This window comes from Podarcis muralis, chromosome 14 (assembly GCF_964188315.1).
Source record: "Podarcis muralis chromosome 14, rPodMur119.hap1.1, whole genome shotgun sequence".
Classification (NCBI taxonomy): Eukaryota; Metazoa; Chordata; class Lepidosauria; order Squamata; family Lacertidae; genus Podarcis; species Podarcis muralis.
This window is the reverse complement of record NC_135668.1, coordinates 6,368,543-6,390,046: the sequence shown is the minus strand read 5'-3', so window position 1 is coordinate 6,390,046 and position 21,504 is coordinate 6,368,543. Positions and strand designations below refer to the sequence as shown.

Sequence of the window (21,504 nt, the reverse complement as noted above, 5' to 3'; positions counted from 1 at the left end):
CTCCTAGACAACAATCATTTAAATGGAATTACAGAGAAAAGGAGGCCACCTCGGGATGGAGGGGGGAGGGGAGGAGCCCCTGGACTCCTGGCCAGTCTCCACAATCGGGGGGAAAACACATTTTAGTCCTGTGTTATGTGGGTGACTTTTCCGTGACAAAACCTCGTCAGCATGTAATAGCTGAAGAAGCTGGCTTGCGGCAGGGGGGCAGGCAAGACATCGAGTCTTGTTTCACCCACCCACCTTTTGCAAAAAATAAAATAAATAAATGTCTGGAGGTGTGCGTCCATAGCAATATCATGCAGCAGGATACTTCCAACAGGAAGCTGTTAAATGAAATTATCTGCAGAACCCAACTGCACAAACTAGCCACCTGAAAGGAGCACACTGGATCTCTTAATCCATGGGTAGACAAACTAAGGCCCAGGGGCCAGATCCGGCCCAATTGCCTTCTAAATCCGGCCCATGGACGGTCCGGGAATCAGCATGTTTTTACATGAGTAGAAAGTGTCATTTTATTTAAAATGCATCTCTGGGTTATTTGTGGGGCATAGGAATTCGTTCATATATATTTTTTAAATATAGTCCAGCCCCCCACAAGGTCTGAGGGACAGTGGACCGGCCCCCTGCTGGAAAAGTTTGCTGACCCCTGCTTAGCGCTCAGGAAAGCGCCATGTCCAATGGACTATATGCGATTGGCAGAAATGTCTGGCAGAATACGAGACCAGGGAGAAGAGTCGGTGGAAGAAGATTGGAAGAAATTTAAAGATTATCTACAGAAATATTGTAAAATTAATGAATGTTAGAATGATGTTGGATAGAAATTAAGTGGTTTCCAGCTGTAATGCTTGAAGAGAATATGAAAAAAGGGTTATAAATAGGTAAAAATCTAATGGTAAGGATTTGCTGAACCAACAACTTGAAGTGGAATACAAAAAAGGGAGGTATGAGGAGGTCCGGGAAACAAGCTAAAGGAAAATAAGTAATGGAAATTCTGTGTGTTTTTAACTATTTTTATTTTGTATTTTTGTTATTTTTTCATTTTTATTGTAATACTTTAAAAAATCTTAATAAATATCTTATAAAAAAAAATATGTAAAGCAAAAAAAAAAAAAAAGGAAAGCGCCATGTCCTTGCCACCCAAAGCACACCTGCACCATGTGAGTTTGCCATGCTCAGAGAGCAGCTCTTCGTTCACAGAAAGACCTCAGCAAGTCTGTGGATGCACTGGAACCCCACGGTGGCCTTGCCTGAAAAGTGGGGACAAAGCAGCTTCTTCCCCCAGATTAGCCAGGCAAATGTCAAGGTGACCAGGATGATAAAGTGTCTGGAAACCAAGCCTGATGAGGAATGGTTGAAGGAGTTGGGTATGTTTAGCCTGGAGAAAAGACTGAGAGGTGATATGATAGCCATCTGAACAGCGGTTACATAGGAGATGGAGCAAGCTTGTTTTCCGCTTGCTCCAGAAGGTAGGACCTGAAGCAATGGGTTCAAATTACAAGAAAGGAGATTTCGACTAAAAATTCGAAAAAAAAATCTGACAGTAAGAGCTGTTTGGTAGTGGAACGATCTCCCTCAGGAGGTTGTGGACTCTCCTTCCTTGGAGGTTTCTAAGCAGAGGTTGGATGGCTACCTGTCATGGATGCTTTAGCTGAGATTCCTGCATTGCATGGGGTTGGACTAGATGACCCTTGGGGTCCCTTCCAACTCTAGAATTCTATGATTCTAAGTGAATTCCAGAGAACAGGAGACCAGCTTTCCAGGACTCCACAGATAAAGAGGAGACATAATTCATGGGCTCTTCATTCATCTTCTGATTGAGATACTCCCTCTAAAAAGCTTCTCAACAGCAACCATGAGAAGATGCTACAAAATTTGTTTTAGCATCTGTTTTAGTGGCTGTCAGACAGCAACACCTACAATCAAGCACAGGGCACACAGCGTTATCTTATGAACAATAATACATTTTTACACACTGACTGAGAGAATCCATTCAGGGCCCCCAAAACTTCCCCTAGAGCTATGAAATAAATTTCCTTTCAGAACTAACATTTCTCTGTTGGGCTGTCATGAGCCCTTGATGGCACTTTGACCCCTCGGAGCAGCAAAATGAAAACACCATCTATCATTCCTTGCACTGCAGCAAGGAGCAAGCTTTCATTGCAAAGCCATCTGCAGGCTGAAGACTCGCCAAGGAGCCCGGCCCTTCCAGGCGTTCTGGGCTGCGGATCAGGCAGACAACTTACAAAGGCACTTGCTGATTCAGTCCTGCTCTGGGGGGACGACATGCTTCACCTATTACCTATAAAGCAATTTGCTGCATTAGGAGGATAAAGAGGATGGATGGGCAAATGGATGTGGCATGTGGATTTGTACAAGCCAGCCCATCCGGATGCTTCCGTGCCCCAGATGCCATTAGTCCATTTTGAACACACAGACAAGAGAAGGAAGACACTCTTCCTGACACCACAGGATTGTAACCCTAGAGTTCCCCTTGGGACAATGCACAGCGGATTTTCCACCAAGAAAACCCAGCTAAACAGAAACACAAGTTGCAAACGGTGTCAGACCAATTGCCCCACCTGGCTCAATATTCAGGGCTGGGGCACCTGTGGCCCTTGACATGTAACAATTCCAAACACCCCAGGCCATTGGCCATGCTGGCTTTCACACCCAGAGCCCACATAATCTCACAGCTCACAAGAAATAGGGCTCCTGGAATCTTCTGACATCATCCTAGTCTTACTCTGGCCTAGTTTTTATGGGCAGTTGCCAAGGTGGATGGAACTGCCTCATACGACCCACAGTCTTAGTCCTTTTCAGCTGCACTGCACACACCTAGTTCCAGGCTACAGCAGCGTTTTATTACAGTCAGACCTCGTGTTGCGTCCGCTTCATGTTGCGTCCTTTCGCATTATGTCCCACAGCAACCCGGAAGTACTGGAATGGGTTACTTCCGGGTTTCACCGCTCGCGTATGTGCAGAAGCGCCAAATCATGCTGCGCGCCTGCGCAGACACAGCACTTCAAGTTGTGGGCATTTCATGTTGCGGACAGGTCTCCGGTATGGAGTCTCCATCGTCCACACAATATGGTACAGGGGCTGCTTTGCCTGCGTGTCAGGGGGGCAGCTGCCTCCCTCAAATCAAGTAAATAAATAAAAATACTGAACTGACCAATTGCATCACAGATAACTTGGTTCTGACCCCCCCCCCCCAAAAAAAAAATACCTGTCCCTTCAAAATAAATCTTGGCTCTGCCCATGTTTGCCTGCCAAGGACTGGAAAGCAAAGAGGCAACATGCACGAAACTTCAGAGTGTGTCAAAGAAACTGAGCCCCTCACACATACTCTCCTAAGAAGGTGCAATGCTGCATCTTTTGCACAGAGCTCCCACAAAAAGACAAGGGTTCTGGAGGAGTTGGAAAGGGCATTGCTTTGGTCACACAAACCCCTCAAAGCAGCATAACCCAGCATTGTTGTCTTGCACAAGTACAGTATTGTAAAGCCTCAAGGGGAGAGCTTTTGCACACTTGTGTTCATTGCAAAGGAGGTTGTGAAGGATAATTTCTAAGGATTGTACCTCGGGGGACGGGGACGTTTGCTGCCCCAAGCAATTATTTGTTCATATAATAGGGCTAAGTCCTTTACACCCTGCAAGAGGAGCAGGTCTCTGCCCAGAGGGGATCACACTCTAAGGAATCTCCAAGCTGGTGGGCTGGATGCACCTGTGGCACCAAAGGATCTCTCCTCCCTCAGTTTGGCCATTCACGCCCTGAGTGCTGCCATCCATTGGGCAAAAGGTAAATAAAAGTAAAGAACCCCAGGACAGTTAAGTCCAGTCAAAGGCGACTATGGGGTTGCAGCGCTCATCTCGCTTTTAGGCCGAGGGAGCTGACGTTTGTCCACAGATGGCTCTCCAGGTCATGTGACTAGCATGACTAAACTACTTCTGGTGCAACAGAACACCGTGACGGAAACCAGAGCTCACAGAAACGCCATTTACTTTCCCGCTGCAGCGGTACCTATTTATCTACTTGCACTGGTGTGCTCTTGAACTGCTAGGTTGGGAGAAACTGGGGCAAAGCAACAGGAGCTCATCACCATGTATGGATTCGAACCGCTGATTGGCAAGCCCAAAGGGCTCAGTGGTTTAAGCCACAGTGCCCCACTTCGCCCCTCCATTGCAGAGAGGTTTAGAAAAAAGTTTCTATTGGCACTAGTGGGCTAAGGCTAATTTCCTCATGGGTGGGGCAAGAAAGGGAGGCAGCTGAGGAGGGAAGAGGGGTGGGTGGGTGAGAGAGGGGGGTATGTGTGTGAGAAAGCACTTCTGTGGCACTCACTGCCACAGCATAAGAGGCCTGAGAGAGGCCCCCGGGACACGGCTGCTGTTGCTGCTTGTGTGAGTGTTGGGAAGACTGCTCCCTCCTTTGCCAACTCCATCCGGCCTAGGGGGCAGGACCTGCACTCACTGCCAGGGCCTCCATCAAGACCTCCGGGACACGGCTGCTGTTGTTGCTTGTGTGAGTGTTGGGAGGACCGCTCCCTTTTCTGCCAACTCCATCTGGCCTAGGGGCGGGGCTTGCACTCACTGCCACAGCATAAGAGGCCTGAGAGAGGCCCCCGGGACACGGCTGCTGTTGCTGCTTGTGTGAGTGTTGGGAAGACTGCTCCCTCCTTTGCCAACTCCATCCGGCCTAGGGGGCAGGACCTGCACTCACTGCCAGGGCCTCCATCAAGACCTCCGGGACACGGCTGCTGTTGCTGCTTGCGTGAGTGTTGGGAGGACCGCTCCCTTTTCTGCCAACTCCATCTGGCCTAGGGGCGGGGCCTGCACTCACCGCCACAGCATAAGAGGCCTGAACAGCTACCGGCAGCAATGGACAAAATGGTTTTAAATGTTTTAATTGTTTTTAATTTGCAGCACTTTAAATGGTGGTTGTTGTTTTTTATAATATTATATTATTTTATTACTTTATTTTTGCTTGGGGAGGGATAAGCATTTAGTCAGCGCTATTGTTTCTTGCTTTGTTTTGTTCTGTTTTGTTTTATTATTATCATTATTATTCTGTTAAATTATTATATAGTTTGTATTTTGCTTTTTAAGGGGTGGGGTCAGGACTGCCTGGGAGTGGGTCCCAGCAAACAAAATGGCTGGGGCATGTTCCACAGGGGGGGATGCACTGGGACAACCGATCTCAGTGATCATGGGTAGGAGGAGGAGTTACGCTAAGACCAGACCATGTCATTACAGAGGAGGCAGGTTTAGTCGTTGTCTGAGGACTATCCCTGCCTCCAGGTCTGGTCCTGACCGGAAGGATACTGGAATCAGCAAGGGAAACCCACATGACCTGAAAGTGTTGCTGTGCAATGCCAGGTCAATGATGAATAAAACCACTGCCATCCACGACCTGATTGTGGATGGAGGATTTGACCTGGCATGTGTGACAGAGACCTGGTTGGATGAAGCAGATGGGCCTGTCCTTGCCGCTGCTTGCCCACCAGGTTTCTCTTACGCACAGCAACCCAGGTCATGTGGGCGGGGAGGGGGGGTTGCAGTGATTTTTAGGAAGTCATTAGTCTGCACCAGGCGTCCTATTGGGAAGACCCAGTTCTCTGAGTGCATGTTCTGGAAGTTGGGCAATAGGGGCAGTACAGGATTCCTACTGGTGTACCGACCTCCCCGCTGCACCAAGGATTCCCTGCCCGAGCTGCTTCAGGTCGTGGCGGATATGCTCCTGGAGACACCTAGCTTGGTTGTCCTGGGGGATTTTAACATCCATGCCGACACGACCTTACAAGGGGCCGCTCGGGACTTCGTGGAAAGCATGGCCTCCATGGGGCTGTCCCTGAATAAGTTTGGCCCAACTCATAGCCATGGACATGCCTTAGACTTGGTGTTCACCTCTATGGATGCTGGTGATCTGACACTAACTAAAAGCGAAACAAAAGAAGTGCCATGGTCAGATCACTTCCTGGTGCAACTGGACTTCTCCGCAACCCTTCCCCTCTGCAGGGAGGTGGGACCAATTCAGATGGTCCGCCCCCGCCACTTAACGGATCCAATTGGCTTCCAGAGAGTGGTAGGGGATGCTTTATCCCAAGTTGATGGCCTTTCAGCTGATTCCCTGGTGGCACGCTGGAATGCGGAGTTAACCAGGGCTATTGACTGTCTGGCTCCGAAGCGCCCTCTCCGATTGCATGGAGCCCGGACAGCCCCGTGGTTTTCCCCGGAGCTGAGGGTGATGAAACAATCGTTGAGACGGCTAGAGCGCCGGTGGCGGAAAACTCATTCTGAATCAGACCGGACACGGGCTAGAGCTCAACGTCGAGCCTACCAAGTGGCAATGGCGACGGCGAAGAGGGCCTTCTTCGCTGCCTCCATAGCATCTGCAGAAAACAGCAGCAGGAGACTTTTTCAGGTGGTTCGCAATCTATCGGAACCACCTGTACCACCGGGGCCTGGTAGGGACCCCAAGATCTCCTGCAATGCTTTTGCAAAGTTTTTTGCAGATAAAATCGCTCAGATTCAGAAGGAGGTAGACTCCACCGTGGGAGCAGGGCCAGGGCGGGAGAGTGCTAGAGTTCTGTCTGGTCCTGTTACATGGGATCAATTCCAGTCTGTTACCTCCGAGGATGTGGACAGGCTGCTTGGAAAAGTGAAACCGACCACCTGTCTCCTTGATCCTTGCCCATCCTGGCTGATAAAAGCGAGCCGGGAAGGGCTGGGCGATGGGCTCTGCGGGGTGGTGAATGCTTCCCTCTGTGAGGGAGCCTTCCCAGACCCGCTGAAAGAGGCGGTCATTAAACCGCTTCTTAAAAAAACATCTTTAGACCCGGCCAATTTGGCCAACTATCGCCCAGTCTCAAATCTACCATTCTTGGGCAAGGTGATTGAGCGGGTGGTTGCTGAACAACTCCAAGCACGCCTGGAGGAAACGGACCATTTGGATCCCTTCCAATCGGGATTCAGGTCTCACCATGGGACTGAAACTGCCTTGGTCGCGCTGGTTGATGATCTCCGGCGGGCTAGGGACAAAGGTGAGAGCTGTTTCCTAGTTCTGCTGGATCTCTCAGCGGCCTTTGACACCATCGACCATAACATCCTTATGGACCGTCTAGAGGGGCTGGGAGCTGGGGGCACTGTCATACAGTGGTTCCGCTCCTTCCTCCTGGGTCGTGTCCAGAAAGTGGTGGTGGGGGATGAGTGTTCAGACCCCTGGGCTCTCACTTGTGGGGTGCCTCAGGGTTCCATCCTCTCCCCCATGCTTTTTAATATCTATATGAAGCCGCTGGGAGAGATCATCAGGAGGTTTGGACTGGGTGTTCATCAGTACGCAGATGACACCCAGCTCTACCTCTCCTTTAAATCAGAACCAGTGAGGGCGGTGAAGGTCCTGTGTGAGTGCCTGGAGGCGGTTGGAGGATGGATGGCGGCTAACAGACTGAGGTTGAATCCTGACAAGACAGAAGTACTGTTTTTGGGGGACAGGGAGCGGGTTGGTGTGGGGGATTCCCTGGTCTTGAATGGGGTAACTGTGCCCCTAAAGGACCAGGTGCGTAGCCTGGGAGTCATTTTGGACTCACAGCTGTCCATGGAGGCGCAGGTTAACTCTGTGTCCAGGGCAGCTGTCTACCAGCTCCACCTGGTACGCAGGCTAAGACCCTACCTGCCCGCGAACTGTCTCGCCAGAGTGGTGCATGCTCTAGTTATCTCACGCTTGGACTACTGCAACGCGCTCTACGTGGGGCTACCTTTGAAGGTGACCCGGAAACTGCAATTAATCCAGAATGCGGCAGCTAGACTGGTGACTGGGAGTGGCCGCCGGGACCATATAACACCGGTTCTGAGAGACCTGCATTGGCTCCCAGTACGTTTCCGAGCACGATTCAAAGTGTTGGTGCTGACCTTTAAAGCCCTAAACGGCCTCGGTCCTGTATACCTGAAGGAGCGTCTCCACCCCCATCATTCAGCCCGGACACTGAGATCCAGCGCCGAGGGCCTTCTGGCGGTTCCCTCATTGCGAGAAGTGAGGCTACAGGGAACCAGACAGAGGGCCTTCTCGGTAGTGGCGCCCGCCCTGTGGAACGCCCTCCCATTAGATGTCAAAGAGATAAATAATTACCTGATATTCAGAAGACATCTTAAGGCAGCCCTGTTCAGGGAAGTTTTTAATATGTAATGCTGTACTGTTTTTAACACTGATTGGGAGCCGCCCAGAGTGGCTGGGGAAACTCAGCCAGATGGGCGGGGTATAAATAATAAATTATTATTATTATTATTATTATGGATGGTGCAGAATACCGTGCACGTGTGTGGGGGGTGTATGTGTATGAGAGAGAAAATGGCTGGCTGGAATGTGTGCATTGCAAGAGATTCAAATCAAAGGCATGCATGGATTGCAAGGGGGGACAGGGGGGAAGGTGACTCTGGCTCGACCTACTCTTGGCTTGGCTCCACCGTGGGTCTCAACAGGTTACCCGCCTCCCCAAGGGGATGGAGACTTTAGGGGTGAGGGAGTTAGGAATAGAAGAAGGGGGTAAACAGGGGAAGAATATACATTTATGGCCACGCGCACACACATACAGTGGTACCTCGGGTTATATACGCTTCAGGTTACAGACTCCGCTAACCTAGAAATATTACCTCGGGCTAAGAACTTTGCTTTAGGATGAGAACAGAAATCGTGCTCTGGCGGCGCGGAAGCAGCAGGAAGCCCCATTAGCTAAAGTGGTACCTCAGGTTAAGAACAGTTTCAGGTTAAGAACGGACCTCGGGAACGAATTAAGTGTGTAACCAGAGGTACCACTGTACTCAGAGAGGAGGCATGTGTTGGGTTGTGGGGACTAAAAGGTTTGCACCAATGAATCCAGCTTCTTAGCCTCAGACCCCCAAATGCAGAATGTTTACTCTTCAGGAGATTATGCATCAGTTCCTGGAGAGGAGCAACATTTGATTGAAAACTATCATTGGACTTTACTCTTTGAGTATTGTGATTTCTGTTAACTAAACAAAGTTAAAAACAGACACCCACACCCAGGTAGGGCTCTCTCTCTCTCTCTCTCTCTCTCTCTCTCTCTCTCTCTCTCTCTCGTTCTTTTCACTCCAAACTCTCTTTCATGTGCTAATGGCAGCCTCTTTTTTCCCTTTTCTTGAAACCCTCTTCCCATTTGACTTGGTCAGATCTTTAGAGACCTCACACATCTAATGGTCCCTCACATTCACTGGGAGGGGGTGGGGGTTGACACACGGTATGATTAATAGACAATGTTGATTTAATTTCCTTGAACAGGACCCGAGTTCCCTCTAAGCCTTCTTCAAAAGCCACTGCTTTTCAAATCAGGACTGAAAAGGATGGGACTTATCTCTGGGCAACATAGTTTAATTCTCTGTTTATTGGGCTTCACAAGCAAAAACACCCAGGAATAAGGCCCTTCATATCTACAACTACAAATGCAAATAAGTCTTTTCAAGGAGAACGGAAAACAACTTTTCTTTTCCTCCTTGCAAGGAGGTGCAAATAATTCCAAAGTACTGAGGGGCAATATATTGTTTGCTACTTAATTCAGCAATAGCCTAGAAGTGTGTCGTTTTCATTCCAGGGCCATTTGGAAAGCTTGGTGAACGGTTTTTCAGCATCACAGATGCACTTTTAACAAACACATTTGTAATGCTAACCTACACACTCAGAAGCAAGGTCCACTGAATTCAATGGGACTGGCAAAGATGTGGTGGTGTTGCAGACATTTAAAGATCTTTCTCTTTACTAGGCTGCCTCCTGACTGTTGATACGGAGTTCTTTTTGTGTCTGGGCTGCTGTAAGTGCTGAAAATAGGTGTTAACTGGATGTTTCAATTGTTCTTATTTATTGCTATTTAACTGGGGAGGCAATGTATATTGTAAACTTCTTTGAGCTTTTTAAATGAAAAGTGGTATACAATATTTTAACATAAATTAAATAAAAAATAAAGTTACTCCCTAGAATAGGCTTAACATTTCAGTCTGAGTGGCAATGTATATTGTAAACTTCTTTGAGCTTTTTAAATGAAAAGTGGTATACAATATTTTAACATAAATTAAATAAAAAATGGGACGCGGGTGGCGCTGTGGGTAAAACCTCAGCGCCTAGGACTTGCCGATCGTCAGGTCGGCGGTTCGAATCCCCGCGGCGGGGTGTGCTCCTGCTGCTCGGTCCCAGCGCCTGCCAACCTAGCAGTTCGAAAGCACCCCCGGGTGCAAGTAGATAAATAGGGACCGCTTACTAGCGGGAAGGTAAACGGCGCTCTGTGTGCTGTGCTGGCTCGCCAGATGCAGCTTGTCACACTGGCCACGTGACCCGGAAGTGTCTTCGGACAGCGCTGGCCCCCGGCCTCTTAAGTGAGATGGGCGCACAACCCTAGAGTCGGACACGACTGGCCCGTACGGGCAGGGGTACCTTTACCTTTTATTAAATAAAAAATAAAGTTACTCCCTAGAATGGGCTTAACATTTCAGTCTGAGTGTTCACATGCTGTGCCCAAACCGCTACCCAATGATTGCATCCATTGCAGATGGAATTAAATATATGCAAATTCCTGAATGGAACAGACCCTGAAGTGATTTTTAGTTTTGCTTGCCACCACACAACCAAAGACCCAAGTCAACCCCAACCGTTTGGCCACATATTCCAAGCTAAAGAAAGAAAAGAAAAACCACAGTCACACTTGGTTGTTCCATTTCGTTTTTAAGACAACCGAAACATGTACTCAAATGCAAAAATGCCTTGCACAAAATCTCAATTATTTGGCACAGCTACAGGGGCACTGTATCAACAGGGTCCCAACTATTTCACCCAGACAACTCTTTTCATTTGCCCATGTGTAAATCTTTATCTGCAAAGGGGGCTCACTCACACATGCCAGTCCTCAAGGATTTAACAAGCTTGTGTGGATGAGTCCTTGCTTTGCTAGTTCAAAAGGGCGGCTGCCAAGTCAAGCTGCTGCCTCCTTGCCTGTCAACTGAGGAGCAGACCCACAATCACCAATCTCGCATCTCTACCTCCCTATCGCCCTATTACTAGAGTGTTTGCACCCCATTCCATGAAGATGTGAGCAGACCTGGAAAGGCAGAAGGAATGGAGCTTCTATGGTTAGGAATCTTCTCCTTCAAAGGGTTTTGGTGAGTTTTTTCACTTTCATGCATTCTGGAAAAAGCCAATTTTGTCTATGATCACCAGAGTGTGAGGAAAGGCTGTTTTCTTGCTGGATGCAGTACAATATTCTACTCTTAATAATTCTTTGTTTTAACTCTATCGGCCTTCAAATTTTATGCAAGGCTTTAATTTAAGTTCAGGGCACCTGCCAGCTTCTGAGAAACACCACCAAGGCTCTCCGTGATTTACTGGTTCAGCTGGTAATCAACTTAGCTGCTCAAATACCGAGTAGGGCATCTGTGCAAGCATCATAGCTATTTGGAGATCTTCTAGGACACTCCCCTTTCTGAGCCTTGTTGCAATGAAGGGGGAGGAATGCATAAGGAGAAGTCATTTGGATGGAGATGGACTGTGGGTGCATCCCAGTAGCTTGTGCCCCAGGATAAGTTGTGTGTGATGTAACGAAACAAACACACACACTGCATGAGACAACTTGCTCTAAGCAGTCCTGCAGCTGAGGCAGAAAATGCAAGTCCTGAACTAGCACCTTGGTCCTTATTCAACGCTTGGCCTGGCTTGTGTGCCAGAACCTTGAGCCAGTTGATCTCATAAGAACCTAAGAGAAGTCCTGCAGCAGCAGGATCAGAACAAAGGGGATCCATCTAGTCCAAGATCCTGTTCTCAGACTCCTACCAAATGCCCATTATGGGAAGCCTGGAAGCAGGATCTGAACTCACCCCACTTGCAAGTCCCAACAACTCGTATTCAGGGGCATGTCATGCTGCCTCCAGCAGTGCAGATGGAACACAGCCATCATGGCTAGTAGCAACTGACAGAATTATCCTGCATGTAGTGTCTACATCTCTCCATTCAGAGTATTTACCCCTACTCTGCTTCCTTTTATTTAACCAGTTCCTATGACTGTTCTCGAAGCTACAAACATGAGTCTGACCAAACTGCAGGAGGCAGTGGAAGACAGGAGTGCCTGGCATGCTCTGGTCCATGGGGTCACGAAGAGTCGGACACGACTAAATGACAACAACATGACTGCTAAGCTTACTAAAGAGTCTTTGGTGAGAAAGCTTGTTGGAAGCTTTTCGAAAGCTGTACTATTCTATGTTAACTGGATCACCTCTATTGATATTTTGCTGACATACTCAAGGAACTATTGAAACAGGATTTACCCTTGGAGAAGCCATGCTAACTCTGCTTCAGTAAGGCTTATTTTTCTATATGCTTGGTCATTTTATCTTTAACAATACTTTCCACTAGTTTTCTTGGAACAGAAAAAAAAACAACCTCTTCCCACAGAAGAAGTTTAATATAAGGATGGAATCGGAGAAAGTAAATACCTGCCCAAGTGCAAGCAGTAACCAGAGGATCACAATATTTATTGTTCTGGTCAGTCAAACTCTCCACTAACACATGGTGAACCTCCTCCCAAGAGCAGCAAGATGTCCTTCTCTTCTTTGGCAACACAAACTATTAGCTGCCTCTAGTGCAAAGATTTCCTGTGGTGTTTCTTTAAAAGCAAGACAGACGTTTGGCTATGTCTAGGTTTACTTTAGCTGCAAAAGCCCAACCTCAGGCCAGCCTGGGGCAGAGAATGTAGAGGTCAACAGAAACTGGGGCGGGTTCTATCAAATGGGGAGTCCCACAGATATCACCTTACCTCTTCCGTATCCTACAAATTCCCTACAGTGGGAATTCATCATGTTCAGTTTTTCACAACTTGGGGGCACTGAGATTAATTCAAGCTGGGATTCTTACAAACATATTCTTACCAACAGAAAATATAGGCCACTGTACTGGTGGGGTTGCGGGGAGAAGAAAGAGGACCCTTTCCATTGAAAGCCATGAATGCAGTGTTCATAACAACTTTTCCATGTGAGGGTGTTGTTTTGCTGGGCCTTTCCATTTCTCAGTGCTGTTATAGGGTTGTGTGGATGCTTCCCAAAGGAAGAGTGAAGCTGCTCTTACTCCGTCACACTGCCCAGGTACTGCTGTTGGTCCCCAACTACTGAGTCATCAGGTTCCCCAAGACATTTTGCAGCTAGACTCCCCTGGAGGCTGCTCTATCACTTCAGACGTAATGGTACAAATGGCAAAAGGTTGAGGGTGGCTGCCCTTCTTCCCCCAGAACACAGAGTCACAGCTTAACTCACAGCTCAGGTTAAACAGAGAGGAGCACATTTGGCCCAAGGCCACCCAGATAGCTGCAGGGCTGAAAAGAGGTTTGAACCCGGATTTCCTTCATTCAAACCTGAATCTCAAGCCATCACACACCATGTGATATATACCTTCAGTATACCTGAAGGAGCGTCTTCACCCCCATTGCTCAGCCCGGACACTGAGGTCCTCCTCCAAGGGTCTTCTGCTGGTTCCCTCACTGCGAGAAGCAAAGTTACAGGGAACCAGGCAGAGGGTCTTCTCGGTAGTGGCACCCTCCCTTCAGATGTCAAGGAGATAAAGAATTACACAACTTTTAGAAGACATCTGGGAGGTTTTTAACACTTGATGTTTTTATTATGTTTTTAGATATGGGGGAACTCAACCAGATGGGTGGGGTTATAAATAATATTATATTGTATTGTATTATATGTTGTTGTTGTTGTTGTTGTTCTGGCTATCAGGGCTACTTTTCACAATAGATAGCAAGTGTGCTAGCCAAGCATACCCCACTGCATTTCCCCCTCTGCAAAGCCTTCTTCAGGATGTGCCTTAAGGAAACTCAAACTGAGGCATCTGTGGGACTAGAATATCCAGCATGAGCCCAGGGTCACCACTAGAAGCTTTACTCAAGCCAACTGGCATAATTCTTGCAGCACAAAGGAAGCAGCCACCATTAGGTTAAAGCACAAGACACAGAGCCTATCCTGTCCCGAGTACCCAGAGAGTGAATTCCTGGAGTTCTCCAGGAAAACAGTCAAAAGGGTCAGAGGAAGGCAGAGGTGGTTGACCTCTGCACTGCCCAGGCTGCTTCTTTTGAGTAAGGTGATAAGAGAGCCCCAGCTTCCCCTTCCTTCAGCGCCTTGTGTGAGCACAGTGGCATTTGCTAGGATATTATCTTAAAGGCAGCATAGTTCTTTTAGAGGGCAGGGAGAAGAGACAGAAACCACCCTAAAGATCTCCAGAAGGTACTCAAGAAACCTTCAGAACCATTTCAAAGCATAATCCACAGGTAGTACAGGTTTTGCCACTCCCAAACTCTACCTCTAATCGCCCTCTCTTGAAGCTCTAATTCTCTCCCATCCCACCTTCAAATAACCTCCAACCCCAAATGTCCAGCACTCCCCCAACTCTATCCCTGAGCACGCAAGGCAAACACTTTTCCTGCTAAGTTCTCTACCTCCAAAGCATCCGCAACCTTCTTCCTCCAAACTGCAGACTAGCCTAGGAAGGTTGCTTGAAGATGTATTAAGAACTTATGAAAATGGGTGCTGTGTGTCCTTTCTATTTTGGTTTGGTTTCCACACTTTGCTGCACACCAGAGATCCTTCCCAACAAACAAACACCCACAGGAAGCCAAGAAATATCTGGAGAATATTACAGAAGCAAAAGCTGGAGGAAGACATGTGCCAAGTGCCACAACAGGGGAGTTTCTCTGCAAAGTGTGGAGCGAGAAGGATTAAAATTAGGGGCAAAAATGCAAGGCATGCTCTACAGAGTCAGTTCCTGCAGAAAAGCCAAGTGGCAACAGGGACGGAATTTTACACTGGAGCAGGAAGCAGGGGTGTATATGTGTGTGCATATCCTGCAGAAAAATAAATGTGTGTGGGGAAGGGGAAAGTTGTGACATAAATGTCACTAAGTGTGCCAATATATTTATTTGGAGAAGAGCAGCCCAGAACACGGCTGCTGTGTTTATTAGTCCCACTGACACAGGGGGTGGGGCGGAAAAGAGAAAGCATGCCGAAAAATTCTGTTAGAAAATAAACAGTGGGCACAAAGGAGAGACTCAAACACCCAGAGACAAGATGTGGTCTGACAGCATGTGGTGGAGGTGAGGGGGAGAAATGTCACAGAGGCCAGCAACAAAGAACCCAGAATAACTGGGAATGCTGCCAGAGCAGACAGTCTGATAGCAGCATCTTAATTGCAATCCTCACACCAGTTAATCCAGATGGAAGGCCCCACTAATTATGCTGAAGTTGCTCCACATGGATGGAAGCAGATAATAATAATAATAATAATAATAATAATAATAATAATAATAATAATAATAATTTATTATTTGTACCCCACCCATCTGGCTGGGTTTCCCCAGCCACTCTGGGCGGCTTCCAACAAAGACCATAAATACACTAAAATGTCACACATTAAAAACTTCCCTGAACAGGGCTGCCTTCAGATGTCTTCTAAATGTCAGGTAGTTATTTTTCTCTTTGACATCTCATGGGAGGGTGTTCCACAGGGCGGGCGCCACTACCAAGAAGGCCCTCTGCCTGGTTCCCTGTAGCTTTGCTTCTCACAGTGAGGAAACCGCCAGAAGGCCCTCGGCGCTGGACCTCAGCGTCCGAGCAGAACGATGGGGGAGGAGACGCCTTCAGGTATACTGGGCTGGGGCCATTTAGGGCTTTAAAGGTCAACACCAACACTTTGAATCGTGCTCAGAAACGTACTGGGAGCCAATGTAGGTCTTTCAAGACCGGTTTTATGTGGTCTTGGTGGCCACCCCCAGTCACCAGTCTAGCCGCTGCATTCTGGATTAGTTGTAGTTTCCGGGTCACCTTCACCTTGCGGGTATACTTGAGTATACCTGCCTGCCACTTGAGAACATTGCTTCATGAGCCTGATGACTGTCCACAAAGGTTTCTGTCCTAATAAATCCTGCTAGGCCTTTATGTTCCTTTCTGGTGCTTGCTGCTACAGACCAACATGGCTGCCCCTCTGCAAGTTGTTTAGTTTGGGAAGTGCAATCTTAAAATGACATCACTGGTTCTGTTGTGACATCATCTGGATTCCAAGGTGCAGCTACATGACAGCATGAAGTGTAACCCCAAATATGAATTCTTCCTTTCACAGGTTGCCATCAAAACAAAAATGGATCTAGGAACTAGTGACATATGGTTGTGTAATTTAACAACCAGTCAGGCTCTGTGGGAAGCTGGAGAGAGGGAGCACCACTGGTGGACCAAGTTTTCCAGTAGTGACACCATTTCTGAAACACACTAGATGACCAGCATGCATGCATGTCGGGAGAGACTTCACGGTATTGGAGCAGGCACTTCATAGCCAATGTGACAACACAACTACACCGGCTCAAGTTGCATTTTGCATTAGAGGGCATTTGCTAAGCAGCCGCAACTGCAGTGACAACATTTATCCTTAAATGATTATCGCAGCCCGTTTTACTAGGACGCTTCACCTGTGCCATTTCACTGATCATCGATTCTAAAAAACCCGGTTTATTTTGCAGCCTTCTGTGCAACACCTGAGCCAAATCAGCAAGGCTCTGAAATGCTCTGCTATAAGGAGAGCCAGGTGTGCCGGTCTGTATCCGCATGCTTTCAGCAGGATACACTGTCCAAAGACAGATCAATGACATCTTAAAAGAAGAGGCATCCCTTCTTTGACTGAGCCACTGCTGATCCTTTCGTGTTCTGGTCTGTGCTCAATGGGTCCCATCCTGCTGCCAGAAGGCCTCCGTCTTGAAAGGACCACGTATGGACCCTGACCCACTGAGAAGACTTGGCAGTTGCTCTGTCTAAAAATCTCTCTTGCTTCTGGAGTAATAACGCATGAAGAAGGGGGTGAATCTGAGTGTGGTAAAGAGGCCAGTTGACCGGGCTGCGGTGATGATTTAATTCTGACAATTCAGTCAATCACCGAGTCTCATCCCAGCCCCAAGGTGGGGGTGGAAATCCCTTTCTGGCACCTTAAAAACAGGGTGTTCCTTAGTGCCCTTTTTCTCCTTTCTACTCCAAGTTATCACACTAGACCCAGCTACTTATTTAGATTTCAGTCAAAACAGCTTTAAAGATACAGGAACATAAAAGGCAAAACTTCAAGACAGAAGACGTCCTTTTGACTGTCCAGAACTTCCAACCACTCTTCTTTATTGGATGGCTCCAGGTTCGAGAATGTTGAGAGACAGAGAAAAACTTTTATTTAGATTCTTTCCTAATCATCCTAGGTAGGGGATAAATTTATGTGCTTAGTGATAAGCCACAATGATCCCAAATATGGAATTTGCCCTTTTCACAGCTGCTGCAAAATGGGTCAACATTTTCATTGAGCTATACACTGTGACCCCAAGACCTCTTTGCTGGTCAGTCACTGCTAGTTCAGACCCCATGAACATGTATGTGAAGTTTTACCCCCGACATGCATCAATTCACAATTGCTTGCACTGGATCACATTTGCTATCTTAATGAGTAAGAGAGCCACCCGCCCAGTTCAGAAAGATCCTTTTGGAACGCCTTGCAATCCCCTTTCATTTTTATCACCCTAAACAAGTTGGCATCATCAGCACTCTTGGCCAAAATATTGCTAAACCATTAATTAATAAGATAAAAAGCGCCTGTCCCAATACCAATCTTTGGAGGACCCCACATTCTATATCCCTTCTTCAGGAGAACTGTCCATTTGTTCCTTCTGCCTGCTTCCTGTTTCTTAGCCAATTCCTGATCCACAAGAGGACTCAGGAATCCTTGGTGTGGTATTTTGTCAAGAGTTTTTGGGAACTCCAAGTATACAGTGTCTACCAGATCATGCCTTCATCATCACCACCACTTATTAAATTTTGAACATTGTCTTGATGGAATAACTGCATCAGAAGGGAGGATATATAAATCAACTAATAATAATAATAATAAAATCAGGGTAGAAATATTTCCGGCATTTGTCTGTGGGTCTTCTACAATCCTAGGTAAATGTCAACATTCAGGAACATATTTATTTATATCATTTTTATGCATAAACTATATTCAAAGTGGCTAATAAAACCATTAAAATAACCAGTTGCAGGAGAAAAGCCACAAATACTACCCATAACAGCAGAGGTATTTAGCTGAATCAACCTCGGGATAGGGAATTTTTAAGGAATAGAGCACAGCAACCCTCACAGATCAAAGGCCTTCCAGTACAGGCGACTCTTAATTGTCCCTCTGTATGCAAGAAGATCAAACCTCTCCATTCTGAAGGAAATCAGCCCTGAGTGCTCCCTGGAAGGACAGATCCTGAAGCTGAGGCTCCAATACTTTGGCCACCTCATGAGAAGAGAAGACTCCCTGGAAAAGACCCTGATGTTGGGAAAGATGGAGGGCACAAGGAGAAGGGGATGAAAGAGGACGAGATGGTTGGATAGTGTTCTCAAAGCTACCAGCATGAGTTTGACCAAACTGCGGGAAGTAGTGGAAGACAGGAGTGCCTGGCGTGCTCTGGTCCAGGGGGTCACGAAGAGTCGGACACGACTAAACGACTAAACAACAACATGCAAGAAGAAAACCAGATTTACATAACGTCTGAGCTGCCCCATATTTAAGCAATTCAATCCAGTCATTCCTTCTGAGGGGAGCAAGTGACTCCACATGCATTTAAGGGGGAATCTCCCCATCATCACACGAGTGGCTCTAACAAAAAGCTTTGCCCCTCACTCCTACTGTGAAATGAGCTTGGCTTCTCCTTCAGAAATACAGAAGGCAGAAGCTGTGTGCAAACTCACCCAGGCCACTGATGGTGTGTGTCAAGTCACTGGCCTCTAGCAGGATAGGTCCATTTTCTTGCTGGCCTTCTTCCTTGTAGTACAATTTGTAGCCCTGGATGGCTGCCGTGTCTTCCAAATCTTTTTGCCAGCTCACCATGATCGTTGTGCAGTTCAGGGGTTCCAGACGCAGCTCAGGAGATTTTGGTGCTAGGAAAAGAAGGGGAGTTAATTTTCACATTGGAGGAACAAGCAGAAAACAAGGAAGCTGCATTATCTTGAGTCAGACCATTAACCCACCTGGCTCAGCCTAGAAATGTCTCTCCCAGGCATGCCTGGAAATGCCAGGGAGTTTCTCCCACACACCATTGATGAGCCATGGCTCTTCCCTTCCTGTAAAACCCCTGGGAGGTCCAGTGCATCACACCCACGGCTACACAGCCTACAGAGCCGGTGCAAAGTCTGTGCAAAACTAATGCCCCATATCATAAAACACAGGTGAAATGAGTTCATGAAGCAGCAAATATAAACTTCAGTTGAGCCACAGGGCTGCAAGGACAACACTTCAAAGGAAAGGACACCAGGGGCAATTCAGGTTAGCTTGCTAGAGATGTTTTGCTGTGACTTCAGTTGAAAGGTCCATTATTTGGGCATATCTTAAATTGAAAAGATGACACACCTTTGACACTCGTGGCTTTCGGCGTGTGATGAGAAGTCCACAGGGAGGCCTCTCCCCAGCCAATCCGAGTTGCTGCAGAGATACGAACCAAATAGATGCTGTCGGGCTTCAGGCCCCCTAAAAGGTGTTCGTAGGTCGTGCCTGGGAGCTCCAGAACCTGGACGGTGCTCTCGGTGCTGAGTCGAAATGACAAGCGGAACGAGACGACCTGGCCTCGCCGGTACTTGGCTGGAATCGGCAGCCAGGAGATGAGAATATCTGTGGGACTTTGGCTTGTCAAGCTGATCTCAGGAGCCCTCAGAGGGACTAAGAGGAGGAGAAGCAGAAAGAAGAACAGTTTTCCCTCTGATATAACAGGATAAGTCTCTCGTTCTCTCTCTCACACACACTTTAATTGTTTTTTAATTGTTGCTTTTTCTGTTTTTAGCTGTTTAGCACCTTGAGTCCCTGTCAGGGGAAAGGCAGGATATAAAGATTTTTTTTTTAAAAGAACTTACTGTCTTCCAGGGTGTGTTGTGTCACGTGGTCAGACATTTGGCTAGCTCCCATCGGCATGTAGGCCACTATGTAAAAGGTGTAGTTGCTGGCCGGCTCCAAGTCGTCAATAATATAATGTGTTGTGTCGTTTCCAATAACAACTTGATATTCTTCATTATTTAAACCTGGAATGCAGAAAGAATTTACAGAAATAAATGCACCCGAAACCTCTCTACAGGATTATATGTTTAAGGCTGCGATCCTATCAACATTTACCTGGTAAATCGCCCTAAGCCAGGCAAGAATAAATCAGGGAGATTTCCTTGTATGTAATGAGGTTTAGGATTGAACTACAAGGTGGCATTCTTACTTGGAAGTAAGTCCAACCACTAAAAATGGGGCATTTCTGAGAAAAATATTTGGACTGGGTCAGAATGGGGTTTCTTTTTGTAGTCTGAGTGAAAGCAGTTTCATGCTACCAAACTGTGCCTTGCTACAGAACATGGGGCTTTGGGATGTGCTGAACAGAAAGCTCTCTGCGGATGTGCTGATTCAGCTCAAAAACGCCATTCAGAAAACTAAACCACAACAAACTGTGAAGAGAAAGCAGGAAGGCACAAGAGGGGAGCCATCACAGCCTCTGGATCTCCTGCTGTATGGCAGTTCTAATTTTGGACCCTGGGGGTGGCGAGTGATTGGCTGTGGCTGCTTAAAAACACCAACCAAATCAAAACGAAGATGCTCTGGACCCCTGGCTCCCCATTTTAACTCAAATGATCCTGCTAATAGATTTGTTCTGTTTGGTGCACACAGGACTGTGTACCTGTTTTAGTTCGGGGACAGAGCAACAAGGATTAGTTTAAAACATGCTTTTCCTCCTTAATGAGTGCAGCAATTTACATCCAAACGTGCCCCATAAATGCATGGTAGGCTTCGTGGGGGCTTTGTCCTGCTTCGTTCCTATAGAGCAAAGCTCTAAAGCAGAAAGCAGCTGGTGGCGGCAGCCAGAGGCCCTTCCTTAAGGCACAATTCATGCCAAATTGCTTGTCAACTTTGTGAAAACAACAAAAACCCACAAACCTCGCTCCTTGAAGCAGTTTAAGCCTCCCCTCCTAAGAACAGAACCTCCCTACAACCTGAACAACAAAAATTCCACCAGTCGGTTTTCCCACAGTTTTGAGTTAACTTGATAGCATTTTAATTAGGCAAGATTATGAGCATCTCACAACACCCTAATTAATGGCTGGTTAATTAGGAACTGCATGGCACGATTTCTGACCTGCTACACAGGATCCCTGAACCCAAACTGAAAGGGCTCCTTCTTGTCTTGAATAGCTGGGAAGACTCCATGGGGAGGAAAGGAGGCCCCCGCCTCGAAGAGGCAGCAGAGAAGACAAGGCAGGCTCCCCCTCCCTCCCACCCAATCAGCCATTCCTTTGTTCCTTTTCTTAATCGCTAACAAGGAATTAACACGCTCCCTCATCAAGTCCCCATTCTCCCTAGTACCACAAACATCTCCCCTACCCCAATTTGAAATACTTTTTTCTTTCCTTTAAGTAGCTCTCAGCAGAC

The 21,504-nt window shown here is 47.2% G+C and overlaps 1 protein-coding gene across 2 annotated transcripts in view; it reads right to left on the bottom strand.

Annotated features, from left to right (window-relative positions):
• PRTG (protogenin) overlaps window positions 1-21,504 on the bottom strand; it is an 86,094-nt gene that overhangs the window by 22,706 nt on the left and 41,884 nt on the right. For both annotated transcript variants that reach the window (XM_028706188.2, XM_028706189.2), the window contains exons 9-11: window positions 19,953-20,117; window positions 19,456-19,761; window positions 18,798-18,986 (exon numbers count right to left, since the gene is read on the bottom strand). In XM_028706188.2, the coding sequence (XP_028562021.2) occupies window positions 18,798-18,986; window positions 19,456-19,761; window positions 19,953-20,117 (660 nt within the window). The remainder of the gene's footprint in view (window positions 1-18,797; window positions 18,987-19,455; window positions 19,762-19,952; window positions 20,118-21,504) is intronic.